The following is an 18,144-nucleotide window of genomic DNA, read 5'->3' on the forward strand; positions in this document are numbered from 1 at the left end:
ATAAAAATACAAAAACCTGATTATTTTTTCTTTTCTTTCCTTGTTGCAGGTTAAAGAAGTTTTTGTGCTATTTATCTCAAGCAGGCTTTCGAGTAAGCCGAACTCATTTTGACCCAATGGGTGTACGCACAGATGCACCTCTGATGCAGTTTAAATCTATCCTTTTAAAGTACAGCACCCCCACCTACACTGGAGGACAGTCAGAAAGCCTTGTCCAGTCAGCATCTGAAGATACAGTAACTGAAAGAGTTGAAATGTCAGTGAATGACAAAGCAGAAGCAAGTGGCTGCAGAAGATGGTAAACGTAGAAAAGAGTTGGTTCTCAGGTGTCTGTATAGATGGCCTAATAGTTCTCTATACCAACTGTAGTTCTTTTTCTGTTCTTTCAATTCAGTAGAGTAAAAATAAAAAGACAGTGTCATTTTCATTCAGAAACTGACCAGTTTCTAACTTAGCTGGTTTGGGAGCTTTGCTTTCCAAGTTCTTTTTGTTTTAAGGCACACTTAAAATTTTAATGGAAACATTTCATATGAAGCCAAGTCTCACTGAGATCACCCTACTGCTTAATCATTCGGAAAATTTTCACATGCAAAGTGTTTGGAATTTTATATATGTTATGAAAGCTATCTTTTACAATTCTTAATCACATCTCTGCTTAAACTGATTCATGATGTTTATGTTTTCCTATTTGTAGTGTACAAAATGAAGCTGAAGGCTCACATATTAAAATGACCCTGAATAGAATAGGAAGAACAATGTTCTTACAGGTCATAAATGTTTTTCACAATTAGAAAACTAAAATATGTACCCATTTTTAAGAAATCATACTTCTCCCCACATTGATCTTTTCATTTCTTACTAGCTTTTGAGAAATTAAATACTTGCCTGAGATAGAAGTACTTTATTTTTATAACTTTAGGGTCTAAATGAGTAAACTTCAAAGTAAGATTTTGTCAAAATAAATTGAGACCATTGTTCTAATACTTGTTCATGAGCACTGAAATCCTGAAGAGGGGAGATTTGGTTATAAATTAAACAGGTTGGGTGATCTTAAGTGCCTCAGTTAATGCACGTACAGTATTCATTTGGTTGGTTGTACTACCTCTCAGAAGTAAAATTTGTCACCTTATAGAGTGAGAGTTTTTGGGTTTGGGGGTTGTTTTTTTGTTGTTGTTTGGTTTGGTATATTTGGTTTTGTATTTGTATAAATTTTTTGTATAATTAGCCCAGGCTGATGTAACTATAAAAATTAGTTGAAAAAAAATATATTGTTTCCTTAATGGAATTTTTACTTCATTTGAATATAAGATTTTGGATGAAAGGATTTGGTTTAAAGTTTGGGTTTTTGTCTCAAGGATTTAATCCATATTTATCCGTAAATATTTCTTAAGGTATGTAACTTTTTACAAACATTAAGTCAGGGGTTGGGGGAGGAGGGGGTGGTAATTATTATAACTGAAAGGTTTAAATATACTACCTAAGAAAAAAGTACTTCTGTAACATATACCAAAAAATCTGGTGGATGGGCATTAGATGAATATAGAATATTAATTTTGCAGAAATGAAGGAAAATCTCTTTGTGCTATTACAGCATATTCCCAAGACAGTTTATTTTCCTTTCTCCAATTAATGTGGTCATAAATTTCAGTAAAATCAAGAAATAGGTGAAGTGCAAGCTAGTTTCTATAATGACCATTAAAAAAATTCTGCTCTGTAATTCTTGCCAGTTAAAATTATAACCTACAAATGAGCAGAATGAGTTTTTTGTTCATATTATTAAAAATAAAAATTAGTATAAATCCAGGAGGCAAACTATCCTAGCACTCAGATTATCTGATTTAATACATATTATTGAATATCAGTCCCAAATTTTGCTAAATGCTTATCAGCATGATATATGTTGATCAATGATGAGTAGGGCTTAATGCAAAGATCCTAATTTAATTTTAAAAACCTGTAAATTGCTGTTATCTAAAATATATGTGTATATTAATTTCACATATAAAGGCAGATTTTTCAAAGAAAAATTTGATAGGAGGTAGTTTAGAACTCTGTGATCAGGTACTACATCAACCAAAAGAGGAAATACTTTAAAAATTCCATTTAGCAACCTGAGCAATCTTATTCTCGTAACAATAGTAGTAATTTGGGACACTGCAAATGTTTATCACGTTGTAAAGTTACATCAGTTGTATCCTTTCATTAAAACTTGATAAACAAAAGAACCAGTTAAGGAAACCAGTGTGTTGACTCTGCTAGTTGCTAATGTTAATACTCTAGCCATACACTCAGGAAATGGGAGAGGTAACCAAGGGATGGGTTTGGGGGTCACTGTGGTGGACTTGGGGCAAAACTCCACTTCTACTGACTTCCACAAGACTCCACTCTGAATAAATGTGTGATATTCTGGTTGCCCAAAATTAGAACTAATTCAACACATTTGGTGAGCCCAAAAGGTCTAGGAATTTCTTTCTGCACTGTATAACTGCTCTGGTAAATGGCCCCAGATTACTCTGGAGAATGCTAAGAGATACCTAATACATACTTGTGATATGTCAGAGTCCTTTCTCCAAGGCCTCCAAAAATTGAATTAAGTCAGACCTGAAAATTAGATAAGGGCTCATGATTACTATAGTGGCTCAAGTCAGACAGTTTTTAGTAACATAAACCAAATAGGACTATCTATTTTCGTTCTTTAGATCACATGATCCTTCAGCCAAAGCCAGACCTCATGTTAGACTATACTGATTATCCTGTGGTTCCTGCTATTACAGTAACCATGCCCACCTTTCTAGTCTAGCAATTGAATGCACTACTTTGTCTCTGACACAATACAGTCTTGAAAATGCACATTGAATCATGGAGTGCATTCCCACTGAAGCATCTCCCACTGGCATCTCTGGCCTACAGACAGACTATACAGCTTTTCAGGAGTGCTGGTGATCTGCTCACCAAGTGTTTTTCTCAATGCCTTGGTAAAGAGAGTTGACTGGACTCTTATGAGGGATACAGTTAGAGGATCACTCATATGAAACCCTCCCCAACATGGCCCCTCTTCTTTGATTTCTTTTCTCTACATCATACCAAGGAGTTTCTGGCATACCATCTCTAATTTAGATGAGCCACTGCTGAGTCAAAATGTGTTTCCACCAAGTAAAAAGGACTACTTCGAGCTGTTCAGTCTGATAGACTGAGCCAAAATCTCTGCTATAGGTTTACCCATAATAATCATTTGACCCAATTTATGTCCTTTCTTTCAAGGTCCTACATACTCAGAATCTAGTTCCACAGATATTCTCCACCTATCAATATTAAGATCCAAAAAAAGACTCTTTCAGACCACACTTAGTATTTGTCTCCCTGGGACATGCTGGGATCTGACTCAAACTGTGTCCTGGAAACAATGAGGGATTGTAGGGATAGGACATATGGGCTTCTTTGTGCAAGGTAACTAACTCCTTTAAGTGAGGTTATTAAGGGATTGGTCAGTCAAGGTAACAAGCATATCTAAGGGGTTCCTTCACCTTCAAGTGGGGAGTTTGGGATTTAGGATACTCAACTCATCGAAGTCTTCCCAAAACTCTTATTCTCAGAATACCACTTTTTCCTGACCAGTTTCCCTACTCTTGTAAGACCCAACAAGATAGGGATTCTGCCAGCTTGCAGAATCCTAGGAAAAACATTCCCTAGAAAGTGGAATAGTAATTGTAATAGCTTATATTTATATGAGACTTAGTACTACACAGTGCTGTCTTTACATAGACTATATAATCCATAGCAGTAGTTATGATCATCCCCACTTCATAGAAAAAGAAACTCAAGCTAAACAAGATTCACTTATTTATCCAGTGCCACTCTAAAACTGGCTAGTAAAAGAACCAGGATCCAGTCCCGGGCCAACTTCAGAGCTCATGCTTTAGCCACTTGGTAATCTTCCTTTATTGAATAACACATAAAGATGTACATAAAATAGAAGATTACTTTAATACTTATTTGGCCAAAGGCAGTCCGGTAGAAACGTATGGAACAGAATTAATCACAAAAGAATAGTTAACCACTGCCCTATTGTACATTTTCCATTTCTAAAACCTCTTAACCACTATGCTTTATAATCTATGCCTATATAGAAAACACTGTTATCAACTTCGTTCTCATTTCCTATGGCCAATATTGTTCCAGAGCTTTAGTTTTAGATTAATAGAAAAATCACTGCAAATTCAACCGTTTGAAGCTAAAAGATAAAAGCCCATTGAACTCCAGATCTCTCTCAATAATCAGTTACAACTTGAAAATCTCAATACATTTGGTGAGAATCTACTCTCTGAAGTCCAAATCCGTAAAGATTTTGTTATATATAGTAAGTCCTCACTTACTGCTGCTGATAGGCTCTTGGAAACGTGACTTTAAACAAAATGACTTACAATGAAACCAATTTAACCATAGGATAATTAATATAAACAAGAATTAAGTCCCTACACCACATTCCTGGTCACAAAAACATCACCAAACTTCTAAGTAGAGACCCCAAACACTTCTAATATTAAACACTGAAATACATGTGAGCCATGCATACATCTAAGAAAGATCAATAAAAACAACATAATTTACCCAAGTTTTGGTAAATCTGAGTGACAGCAATTGTAATGGTGGGGGGTTTAAATTGAGTAATAAATGTTTGCAAAGCAAAAATTATAAGGAGCACATCCTACCACTGCACAGTTCAAACACAGTAACAAATATGGTGGGCTCACTGAGCACTGTTGTACTGCATCTTTTTTTTTTTTTTTTTTGGTCATAGACACCTTTATGATTATGATTTACTTCACAAATTTTTATTTTACAAGAATTTGTGTTCATTTACTCATTTTCCAACCTGTTTATTCCAGTTCAGGGTAGCAGATGGCCAAAGCCTGTCCCAGCAGCTCAGGGCACAAGGCAGGAAGCAGCCCTAGACAGGATGCCCATCCCATGGCAAGGTGCACTCACACACACACACTCACACTTATTCACACTGGCACATGTAGACACATCAGTGACCCAATATGGGCATCTTTGAGATGTGGGAGGAAGTTGGAGCACCAGGAGAAAACCCACATAGATGTGGGGAGAGCAGGAAGACTCCACACAGACAGCGGCGCCACCAGGGAAGTGATTATTTTTTGGTCATCAACATTTTAACAAAACACTTTTTTGAGGACCTGCTGTACTTTCAAAGATAAAGCAATTCATGTTTTACAGATAGAAAGAACCATAGACAACATCAACCCCTCCATCAGAGAAAACACTGCTAATGGGGTTAAAGAACTAAGATATTTGGCCAAGGTTACACCATATTTAGGTACAGAAATGAGCCAAGAGTGCAAGTGTTTTATTTTCACCTAGTTTTGGTTTGGTTTTGCCAAAGCAATACATATACATTATTTAGTAAGTCCAGTTAATTCTTAGGAGTGAAAGAGATAAGCTAAGAATCTACTTACTATTTTAAAATAATATACCAGGCTGGGCGCCATGGCTCACGCCTGTAATCCTAACGCTTTGAGAGGCAGAGGCGGGTGGATTGCCTGACCTCAGGGGTTCAAGACCAGCCTGGGCAATACGGTGAAACCCCATCTCTACTAAAATACAAAAAATTAGCTGGACGTGGCAGCGTGTGCCTGAAATCCCAGCTACATGGGAGGCTAAGGCAGGAGAATTGCTAGAACCTGGGAGACGGAGGGTGCAGTGAGCCAGGATCACGCCACTGCACTTCAGCCTGGGCGACAGAACGAGACTCCATCTCTTAAAAAAAAAAAAAAGAAAATAATATATCAATAGTATTCAATAGTATTCCTGTATTCCATTTTAGGCATTATCTATTAAATTCTAACTACAGAAGGCCGGGCACAGTGGCTCACACCTGTAATCCCAGCACTTTGGGAGGCCAAGGCGGGTGGATCACCTGAGGTCAGGAGTTCAAGACCAGCCTGACCAACATGGTGAAACCCCATCTCTACTAAAAATACAAAAATTAGCCAGGCATGATGGCACATGCCTGTAATCCCAGCTACTGGGGAGGCTGAAGCAGGAGAATTTCTTGAACCCGGGAGGCATAGGTTGCAGTGAGCCGAGATTGTGCAATTGCATTGCAGCCTGGGTAACGAGCAAAATTCTGTCTCCAAAAAAAAAAAAAAAAAATCTACAGAAGATACAGATGATTTAATTTTCTTAAACAATTTTTGAGACATCCATTCTATGATTTCTGATCTTTTTGACAGAGAGGGTGTGTGTGTGTGTGTGTGTGTGTGTGTGCGCGCGCGCGCGTGCACGCGTGTGCTTTCTGAAAATTTTAGCATCTTTTTATCCTATATTATGCTTGCTGTACATCTTTTAAAAAAAATTATTTGTGCTAGGCATTCTCTGGGTTCTTGAGAACTTCAAGTCCTGGCCGGGCGTGGTGGCTTACACCTGTAATCCCAGCACTTTGGGAGGCCAAGGCAGGCGGATCACAAGGTCAGGAGATCGAGACCATCCTGGCTAACACAGTGAAACCCCGTCTCTACTAAAAATACAAAAAATTAGCCAGGTGTGGTGGCACGTGCCTGTAGTCCCAGCTACTTGGGAGGCTGAGGCAGGAGAATCCTGAAGGTGGAGGTTGAACCCAGGAGGCAGAGGTTGTAGTGAGCCAAGATTGCACCATTGCACTCCAGCCTGGGTGACAGAGCGAGACTCCTCTCCAAAAAAAAAAAAAAAAAAGAAAAGAGAAAAGAAAATAAATTAAGAAATTCAAGTCCTTCACCTCAGAGTAATTTTCTTACATTGTTTAATAATTTTCTTTCCTTCATTCCATCTTTCTCTTCCTGAAACTTTCAGATTTCAGACCTTCTGGGTAGATTTATTTATTATTTTTTACTCTATTTCCATCTTTTTATTACTTTTTTTTTTTTTTTTGATATAAAGTCTTGCTCTGTCTCCCAGGCTGGATTGCAGTGGTGCAATCACTGCTCACTGTAGCCTTGATTTTCCGGGCTCAGGTGATCCTCCCACCTCAGCCTCCTGAGTAGCTGGGACCACAGGCATGAGTCACCACACTTGGCTAATTTTTAAATTTTTTGTAGAGATGAGGTCTCCCTATGTTGCCTAGGCTGATCTTGAACTCCTGGGCTCAAGCAGTCTTCCTGACTCAGCCTCCCAAAATGCTAGGATTATAAGCGTGAGCCACCACACCTGGCCTTTATTACTTTCTGTGATATACATTTCACATTACATTCTAGTACTTCTGTTAGGGTTATTTTGTATTTTTAAATTGATATATCATAATTGTACGTATTTTGGGGGTACATGGGATATCTTATTACATGTATATACAATGTGTAATCACTTCCCAGAGGCCCCCAACTCCAAATACTGTCATATTGGAGCTTAGATTTTCACATACGATTTGGGGAACACAAACATTTAGTCCATGGCATTGCATTATCTCTTCTTTCATCTTTGCATCTTTGTTTTTAAAAAAATTTTTAATTATACCCTTTGACAGCATCTCCCAATCCCTCTCTATACCCAACCCCTAGCCCCTGGCAACCACTGTTCTTCTGATTCTGTGAGTTTGACTGTTTTATATTTCACATGTGAGAACATGTAGTATTCGTTTATGTCTGGCCTATTTCACTTAGCATAATGTTCTTCAGTTTCATCCACATTGTCACAAATGACAGAATTCCCCTTTCAAACGGCTGAATAGTGTTCCATTGTATATATACACATTTTCTTAATCCAGTCATCCATCAGTGGACACTTATGTTGATTTCATATCTTAGTTATTGTGAATAATGCTGCAACAAAATTGGAGTGGCTGCAATAAACATAGGAATGCAGATATCTCTTTGACAGAATGATTTCATTTTCTTTGGATAAATACCAAGAGTGAGGTTGCTGGATCATATAGTTTTGTTAGAGAGAGGGTCTTGCTCTGTCATCCAGGCTAGGATGAAGGGGCACAATCATGATTCACTGTTGCCTCGAACTTCTGGCCTCAAGCAGTCCTCCTACCTCAGCCTCCCAAAGTTCTGAGATTACAGGCATGAGCCACCAAACCCAGCTTTATTGTTATTTTGTGGGGAACCTCCATATTGTTTTCCATAAGGGTTATACTAATTTACATTCCCACTAACAGTGTACAAGGGTTCCTTCTCCATACCCTTGCCCATATTTATCTCCTTTTTGCACAATAGCCATTCTAACAAATGTGAGGTGATATCTCATTTGCATTTTCCTGATTAGTAATATTCAGCATTTTTTCATATACCTATTGTCCACTTGTATGTATTCTTTTGAGAAATGTCTATTCAAGTCCTTTGCCCATTTTTTAATCAGATTGTTTTCTTGCTTTTGAGTTTTTCTAATTCCTTATATGTTTTGGATATTGACTCCTTGTTAGATGTGTGGTTTGCAGATATTTTCTCCCATTCTGTAGGCTGTCTTTTCACTCTGTGGATTGTTTCCTTTGCTGTATCAGAAGCATTTTAGTTTGATGCAATCACATTTGTCTATTTTCACTTTTGTTGCCTGTGCTTTTGAGGTCATATCAAACAAAATAATTGCCCAGAGCAGTGTCAAAAAACTTTTTCCCTGTGTTTTATTTTTACTAGTTTTACAGTTTCAGGTAGTTCAGTTCAGTTTTATAGTTTCAGGTCTTAAGTCTTAAATCCATTTTGAGTTTTGCTTGCTTTTGTTCTAGAACTATAGGTGTGCACCACCATATATGGCTAAATTTTTTATTGTTTGTAGAAACAGGATATCACTATGTTGCTCAGGCTGGTCTTGAATTCCCACCTAGATTGCCTTGAAGACAGAAAAACTTGGAAGAAATATGGATGTTAAATGTGACTCTTGAGAGGGCTAAAAAGGAAGTGAAGTACATGTTATAGAAAGCTTTTTATCTTAGAGAATATATTCTCATGAACAGAATGTTGGTAGAAATATGAATATTAATAAATGCTTCTGGTGAGGTCTTTGATGAAGAACCTAACAGTGGAAACTGGAGAAAAGGCAATCCTTGATATAAAGTGGCATAAAACTTGGCTAAATTAGTGGGGCATGATGGTATGCACCTGTAGTCCCAGCTACTCAGAAGACTGAGGCAGGCGGATCACCTGAGCCCAGGAGTTTGAGGCTGTAGTGTGCCATGATCATGCCTGTGAATAGCTACTGCACAGTAGTTATAGTTAAGAAAGACCATAGTGAGACCCTCTAAAAAACAAAAAACAAAAAACAAAAAAAAACAGGGCCGGGCACGGTGGCTCACGTCTGTAATCCCAGCACTTTGGGAGGCCGAGGTGAGAGATTGCCTGAGCTCAGGAGTTTGAGACCAGCCTGGGCAACATGGTGAAACCCCGTCTCTACTAAAATACAAAAAATTAGCCAGGTGTGGCGCTGTGCACCTGTAGTCCCAGCTACCTGGGAGGCAGAGGCAGGAGAATTGTTTGAACCCAGGAGGCAGAGGTTGCAGTGAGCTGAGATCACGCCACTGCACTCTAGCCTGGGTGACAGAGCAAGACTACCTGTCAAAACAAAACAAACAGAAAAACCCACTAAGTTATGTTTTACTGTTGGGTAAAAACTAGAACTTATAAGCCACGAACTTGGATATTTAACTGAGATTTTCAAGTAACAAGTGTTGAAGGCGCAGCCTGATTTCTCCTTGCTGCTTAGAATAAAATGTGAGAGGAAAGAGATAAATTGAGGAGGTAACTATTAGGCAAAAAGCAACCAGCACTTGAAGATTTTCGAGAGTCTCATCCTATCCTGATTGCAGAGGATGCTAAGTAACAAATATACTGTTGGAAAGGCATGCTGTGGAGAGAGGGCCAAGGGAGCAGCTGGACAACCTTTTGCTGAAGAGATTAGGTGTGACTCGTGGATGTAATCAACTGTCTTAGCAAAAGCCAGAAATAGAGATGGGGTTATCCAGGAAGGATCTATCAAGAGATAGGTCTATCAATCAAGACAAGATCTCCCTTGTCTAATGGCATGGACCTCCATGGGATGAGACATGGGAGACAGACAAGGATTTTGAGAATGTTATAGCAGCAGAAACATCGCCCAGCTTAGAATGAAAGGGACAGAGACTATACAAAATGCAAAAGGTTGTTGGACTCTCAAAATTCTACAGGCAGGGAACAGGCTGATAGGGCTACTCAACTGCAAACATGTGCTACCTTTTGAGAGGAAAGAAGAATAACTCCAAAAGCAGAGGCACAGGTGCAGAAGCAGAGGGCAGACAGGTGGCCCCCCTGGAGAGCCAAAGGAGCCTCCATGGACCCAGAGTGTGGAACACTATGACTCCAGAGAGCAGAGCATTAAGCTGCAGAGGGTAATTCTCAAGCTGTCAAACCTAATGGAATTTTCTCTGCTGGGTTTTGAGTTTGTTTGGGATCTGTGATACCTTTATTCATTCCTCCTTCTCCCTTTGGGAATGGGATTGGCTATCCAATGCTTGTCCCACCATTGTATTTAGGGAGCAGATAGATAGTTTTCTAGTCCACAGGTCTACAGATAGAAAGGAATTATGCCCTACGATGGATCATACCCAAGAGTATCACCCATACCTGATTTAGATAAGATTTGGGGCTTTGTGGGTTAAAAAATATTTACAAGAGGTATTAGATGTACAGGCTGATGCTGGAATAGGTTGATTTAGGGGGATGTTGGATTGAATGAAGGTATTTTGCATGTGGGACAGACTTGAATTTTGAGGGATCTGAGAGTGTACTATAATGAATTGAATAGTGGCCCCCAAAAGACATGCCTACTCAGACTTCAGAATGTGACCTTATTCGGAATAAGGGTCTTTACAAATGTAATTAAGGATCTTGAGATGAAATCATCCTGGATTAAGGTGGATCCTAAATCCAATAGCAGGTGTCCTTAGACAGAAAAGAAGACATAGACACAGAGGGAAAGGCCACGTGAAGATGCAGGCAAAGTCTGGGCATGGTGGCTCATGCCTGTAATCCCAGCACTTTAGGAGGCTGAGGCTGGTGGACCACCTGAGGTCAGGAGTTTGAGACCAGCCTGGCCAACATGGTGAAACCCCATCTCTACTGAAAGTACAAAAAATTAGCTGGGCATGATGGCACATGCCTGTAGTCTCAACTACTCAGGAGGCTGAGGCAGGAGAATCGTTTGAACTTGGGAGGCAGAGGCTGCAGTGAGCCGAGATTACGCCACTGCACTCCAGCCTGAGCAACAGAGCAACACTCCATCTTAAAAAAAAAAAAAAAAAAGTGGAGGCAAAGACTGGAGTGATACATCCAAAAGTTAAAGAATGCCACAAACTGCCAGTAGCCACAAGAAGCTAGGACAGTATAATGGAATGGATTCTCCCTCACAGCTTCCATAAGAAATCCACCCTACTGACACCTTGATTTCAGATTTCTGGCCTCCAGAACTGTGAGAACAAATTTAAGCCACCAAGTTTGGAATAATTTGTTATGAAAACCTTAGAAAATTAAGATAGGGTGTAAACATTCATTCTACCACCATTAAGTATGAAATTAGCTGTGTGTTTTTTCTTAAATGCCTTTTTTAGTACGTTTCCTTTTATTCCTCTTTTGTTGAGGTTTTTTTTTAGTCACAGAAGGTTGAAGTTTGTTTTCAAATGCTTTTCTGGATCTGTAATGGATGATTATGTCAGTTTTGTACTTTATTGGTATATTACATCAGTTGACTTGTTTGTTGAACCAACCTTGCATTCCTGGGATAAAAGCTACTTTTTTTTTCTTTTAACTTGTATATTTATAAAGAAGTCTTTTTATTAAAAAAAAAAAAAGTTATGTGATATTTTAAAATTTGTGTCCACGTGTTAATCACTAATATACAGAAATACTATTTTTTCTATGTTTATCTAGCATCTTTCAACCTTGCTGAATTTACTTATTAGTTCTAGAAGTGTTTCTACAAATTTCTGAAGATTTTATATGTAGACAATGATGTCATCTGCAAATAGGGATAGTTTTTCCTTTTTGATCTGTATGCATTTTTTCTTTCTTTATTCTCTTTTTAGAATTTCCATGATGAATAAGTAATGACAGCATACTTGTTCACAATCACAGGGAGAACTGAAGTGTTTCACAATTAAATATAATGTTAGCCATAGGATTTTTTTGTAGATGCTGTTTGTCAAGTTGAAGTTGCCCTCTATTCCTAATTTTCTGAAAGTTGTTTTTTGTTTTTATTGAGACAGGGTCTCACTATGTCACCCAGACTGAAGTGCAGTGGTGCAATCAGGGTTCACTGCAGCCTCAACCTCCTTGTCCTGGGTGATCCTCCCACCTCAGCCTCTCAAGAAGCTGGGACTGACCAGAGGTGCATGCCACCACGCCCAGCTAATTTTTGTAGAGACAGGGTTTCCTCATGTTGCCCAGGCTGGTCAAACTCCTGGGCTTGAGCAATCCACCCGCCTGGGCCTCCCAAAGTGCTGGGATTACAGACATGAGCCACCATGCTAGGCCTCTGAGAGTTTTATAAATCATGAATGGGTGTTGAATTTCATCAGCTGCTTTTTCTGCATCAGTTGATTTTGTTTTTTAGCTTCTTAATATGGAAGATCACATTAATTGAATTTTGAATACTGAAACTGCCTTGCACCTGGAATAAACTCCAAGTCATTAATACATAATTCTTTGTATATATTACTGAATTCTACTTGCCAAATTTTTTTTGATTTTTAGTCTATATTCATCAAAAATGCAGACTTGTGATTTTCTTAACTATCTGTCTGGTTTTGGTTTAGGGTGATAACAACTTCATGAAATAAATTAATGTTCCCTTCTCCCCTATATTTTGAAAGAGACTGTAGAATTGGCATTAATTCCTCTTTAAACATTTGGTAGAATTCTCCAGTGAAATCACTGGAGCTTGAAGGTTTCTTTGGGGAGTCATTAATTTGTGCATTCAATTTCCTTAATACTAGAGGGCTATGTAAATTATCTTTTTAATATCAGGTGTGTTGTGTTAGCTTCTATTTTTTAAGTAATTGGTCTACTTCATCTATCAAATTTACATGTGTAGAGTCGTTTGTTCTCTTATACTTTTGATGTCAGTAGGGTATGTAGTGGTAAGTATATCCCCCATTTCATCCATGGTGTGGATAATATGTGTCGTCTTTCCTTCTCTCATTTATCTTTAGTTAGAGATTTGTCCATTTTATTGATCTTTTCAAATAACCAGCCTTTTATTTCATTGTAATTCTCCTTTTATTTCATCTATTTCTGCTTTTATCTTTCCTTCCTTCTGCTTGGACCTTGAGTTTCTAGTTTCTTGAGGTAATTTATTGAGACTCTTCTGCTTGAAGGTATGCATTTAGTGCTATAAATTTCCCTCAACACTTTATATCCTATAAATTCTGATGTATTTTCATTTTCATTCAGTCCAAAGTTGTTTACTTTTAACTTCCCTTGAGACTCTCTCTTTGACCCATGGATGACTTAGAAACATACAAAAATTATTCGGCTGTGGTGGCGCACGTGCCCGTAATCCCAGCTACTCAGGAGGCTGAGGCAGGAGAATTGCTTGAACCCAGGAGGTGGACCCGGGTTTACACCATTCTCCTGCCTCAGCCTCCCAAGTAGCTGGGACTACAGGCGCCCACCACCACACCCAACTAATTTTTTGTATTTTTAGTAGAGATGGGGTTTCACCGTGTTAGCCAGGATGGTCTTGATCTCCTGACCTCGTGATCCACTCGCCTCAGCCTCTCAAAGTGCTGGGATTACAGGCGTGAGCCACAGCACCCGGCCTCAGCTGGGTCATGTTTTTAAACTAATTTCCCAATCTTTTAATTGGTATATTTAGACTATTTACATTTCATGTAATTATTGATATATTAGGGCTTAAGTGGGTTTTTTATTGTAATAACTTGCGTCATATCATTTCTAACCCTTTCAGCCTTAGGAAGACAGTATTTCCTTTGTGTACATTTGAGAAGACAAAGGCTTAGGATTTTGGATAACTAAACGTGAGGTAACTGAAATGCCAAGTGAGAAAAGGCATCTCTTAAATTCCCATTGTATTTCTATTGAGAAATACAATGTATTTCTGTATTTGTTGTATTGTTTTTCATTTTCTGCCTGTTACTTGAACATTTTTCAGAATTCTACTTTTAGAGTGTATTTCTGCGTAAACACTATAAAACCACATTTAGTGGTTGCTCTATTAGATAAAAACAACTTGTCTACTGATTTTACCAATTCAAGTGAAGTATAGAAAACCTACCTCCCTTTAACTATTCCTGTTTATAATCATTAAATATTAACTCTACATACATTTTGAACATCAATAGCATAACTTCTACTTCAGCCAACAAGCAACATTTAGAGAACTTAGGAGGAGAGTGTATTCAATTTAGTCATTTTTTTTTTTTTCTCATTGCGTCCTTTCTCTATATATCATGTTCCAGGGTTCCTTCTATTATCATGCCCCTCCTGTTTATAGAATTTCCTTTAGCCATTCTTTTTTGGGCAGGTCTGCTGGCAGCAAATTCTTCTCCCTTCATTACCAAAGGATGTTTTTTGCTAAGGTACCTGGATTAGCAGTTTCCTTTCAGCACCTGGAAAATATTCTGCAACTTCTTTCTGGCCTCCATGCTTTCAGAATGAGTAATAAGTATCCATTGTTTAAGCCATCTGGTCTATACGTTGTTATAGCAGCCTGAGCTAACACATTTATACTGTCTTTTATATTTATTCAGTTACCTTTTCCAGTGCTATTTCTTTGTGTGGACTCATGTTACTATCTAATCTTTCATTTCAGCCTAAAGAACTCCCGTTAGTATTTCTTGTAGTTAAGGTTTACTAGTGATAGTCTTTGTTTTTGTTTATGTGGGCATGTCTTACTAATTTCTCCTTCGTTTTTGTGGAATAATTTTACTGATAAAGATTTCTTGGCTATTTTTTTCTTTCAGTACTTGGGAATGTGCATTCACTGCATCCTGGCCTCTATGGTAGCTTATTATGAGAAGTGAGCTGTTAATCTTATTTAGGACCCATTGTTTGTGAATTGCTTTTCTCATGCTGTTCACAGTACTCTTAGTTTTGTGGATCTCTTTGAGTTTATATGGTAGTTTGTTGAGCTTTTTAAATGTGCAGGTAATGTTTCTCATCAAATTTTTAAACCTTTGGCAATTATTTCTTCAAATACACACTTTCTACCCCTTTACCTCCTCTCCTTCTGGAACTCCAGTTCTGGGTGCTAGTACAATTGACAGTGTCCTACATGTCTCTGAGGTTCCACTCCTTCACTCTTGTTTTTCAGACAGGATATTCTCAATTGGCCTGTCTTCAAGTTATTTCTTCTGCCAGTTTGAATCCACTGTTGAGACTCTAGTGAATTTTTAATTTTGATTCCTTTATCTTTCAGTCCACATTTCCATTTGGTTTGTTCATAATTTCTTTATTGGTATTTATTTGGTGAGACAGTCCTCTCTTATTTAGTTCTTCAGACATGGTTTTAGATCTTTGAACATGTTTTTAAAAGCTGACAAAGAGTATTTGTCTAATTAGTTCAACATCTGGATTTCCTCATAGACAATTCTGTTTCTTTATATGTCTTGTAATTTTCTGTTGAAAACTAGGCTTTTAAAATACAGTAGTCCCCCCTTCATCCTTGGGGATATGTTCTAAGATCCCCAGTGGATCCTTGAATCCACAGGTTGTACCAAACCCTGTACTTATGTTTTTTCCTACACCCACATAACTATGGTAAAGTTTATCAATTAGGCAGATCAACAACAATATACAATCATAGCAATATACTGTTCACAATTTCATGAGATTTGTCTCAACTCTGACATAGAAAAAAGATTTGTTCTTCTCACAGATCTTACCAAATTCAGCATAATTTACTTTTTCTTTCCTTATTAAGTCAAGAACTCATATCTTTTCACTTAACAGAAGCACTTTATGGCTTCTCTTTGGTATACCCACATTGTCAACATCACTACCATTGCATTTTGGGGCCATTAAGTAAAATGAACACAAACACTGCAATACTATGACAATCAACCTGGTAACCATAACAGGTACTAAGTGACTAATGGACGAGTAGCATATACAGCAAAGATATGCTGGACACGGGGATAATTCATGTCCCAAGTGGAATGGCACAAGATTTTCTCAGGCTACTCAGAACAGTGTGCAGATATTATGGAATATCCTGTCTGAAAAACAACAGTGAAGGAGTGGAACCTCAGAGACATGTAGGACACTGTCAATTGTACTAGCACCCAGAACTGGAGTTCCAGAAGGAGAGGAGGTAAAGGGGCAGAAAGTGTGTATTTGAAGAAATAATTGCCAAAGGTTTAAAACTTACGAGTTATTTCTGGGATTTTCCATTTAGTATTTTCAGAGTGCAGTTGACCATGGGTAACAAACTACGAGGGCAAAACCGTGGATACTGGGGAGACAACTGTAATACAATGTGGCAACTCTGGAAATCAGAATCCCTTTAGGTCCCCAGGGTTTGTTGTGTTTGCTGTTTAGTGGCCTTCTTTTGACTAACCCTGTAATGTGTGCATTCTCTGCTGTGACCACTGAAGTCTCTGCTTCATTAGCTTAGTGGTCAGCTAATAACTAGACAAACTTCTTCAAATGCTCTGAACCAGTAAGTCTCTGTCTTGCTAAAGCACTCTGTCTGGGATATGCCTTCAAAACTCCAGCATATAGTTTACAACTGTGGCTTTCCCTTCACTTTCTGCTGGCACACAGCCTCAATGCCAGCTACAGGTGAGGTTAGTGCCTTAGATTTTTTTCTTGGACATGCAAACAGTCTTGCACATAAGCGTGGCCTTTGAGATTCCCAGGAACATAATGGAACTTTTCAAAACCCTCTACAATTCTTACTTTTTAGTCAGCTGCTTTTTAGCCCCACATGCCTCAGGCAACTGCTATGTTAAACAACTGCAGGGAACTATTTTTCACAAACCCTATGCAAATAGAGCTTTTTAAGCAAAGTGAGCTGAGTCCAGTCAAAGACATGCTCAGAGAAAAGAGCTTTTCAGTGAGGTTCCAGACAGGTCAAGAGTGATAATTCTCTGGAGTGTGATTTTTGGGGGGGGGGGGGGGTTAAGGCTATTTTGGGGGAAACTGAAACTTTTCTGGATAGAAATACAATGGGAATTTAAGAGATGCCTTTTCTCACTTGGCATTTCAGTTACCTCACATTTAGTTATCCAAATCAGAATCCTGAGCCTTTGTCTTCTCAAATGTACACAAAGGAAATATTGTCTTCCTAAGGCTCAAAGGGTTAGAAATGATATAATGCAAAACTTATTACAAAGCTAACGTAATCAAAATAGTGTGGTACTGGCATAAGAACAAACATATAGACCAATGGAATACAACACCCAGAAATAAACCCTCACATATGATTTAGAACAAGAGCACCAAGATCATTCAGTGGAGAAAGGGCTAAGAAAACTGGATATCCAAATACAAATGAACAAAGCTGGACACTGAACTTTCACCATACACAAAACTCAAAATGGATCAAAGACCAAGAGCTAAAACTACAAAACTCTTAGGAGTATCTTCATGACACTGGATTTGGCAATCTTCTTGAATATGACACCAATAGCACAGCCAAAAGAAAAAACACACATACACTAGACTTCACCAAAACAAAAAAATTCTGTACATCAAAGGACACTATCAAGGGAATCAAAAGAAAACCCACAGAATGGGAGAAAATATTTGCAAATCATGTATCTGATAATGGATTACTAGCTAGAATAAAGAATGCCCACGACTCAACAATAACAGAACCCAATCAAAAATGGGTGAAGGACGTGAATACACATTTCTCCACAGAAAACACACAAATGGCCAATAAGTACAGGAAAAGATGCTCAGCATCACAAGCTATTAGGGAAATGCAAATTAAAACCACAATGAAAGGAGACATCCAATAAGACAGCTATCATAAGGATACCCTTTAGGATAGTTATTTTAAAAAGAAGAAAATAAAATAACAAGTATTATAGAGGATGCAAAAAAACCAGAACCCTTGTTCATTGGTGGTGGGAATATAAAAGAATGAAGCTGCTATGGAAAACAGTTTGGAGTTCCTCAAAAAATTAAACATAGAATTATCATATGATGCAGTAATTCT

General features: G+C 38.2%; 1 protein-coding gene across 4 annotated transcripts in view; it reads left to right on the plus strand.

Annotated features, from left to right (window-relative positions):
• TRMT1L (tRNA methyltransferase 1 like) overlaps positions 1 to 2,238 on the plus strand; it is a 40,009-nt gene extending 37,771 nt beyond the window's left edge. For 2 of the 4 annotated variants that reach the window (XM_025362566.1, XM_025362572.1), the window contains one exon: positions 50 to 2,222. In XM_025362566.1, coding sequence (XP_025218351.1) covers positions 50 to 302 — 253 coding nt within the window. In that variant the 3' untranslated portion in view covers positions 303 to 2,222. Of the gene's footprint in view, positions 1 to 49 lie in introns of all 4 variants that reach the window. The other 2 variants (XM_025362581.1, XM_025362556.1) reach the window with 2 other exon arrangements.
• Positions 2,239 to 18,144: the final 15,906 nt, after the last annotated feature.

The sequence above is a fragment of the Theropithecus gelada genome, chromosome 1, assembly GCF_003255815.1.
Source record: "Theropithecus gelada isolate Dixy chromosome 1, Tgel_1.0, whole genome shotgun sequence".
Lineage (NCBI taxonomy): Eukaryota > Metazoa > Chordata > Mammalia > Primates > Cercopithecidae > Theropithecus > Theropithecus gelada.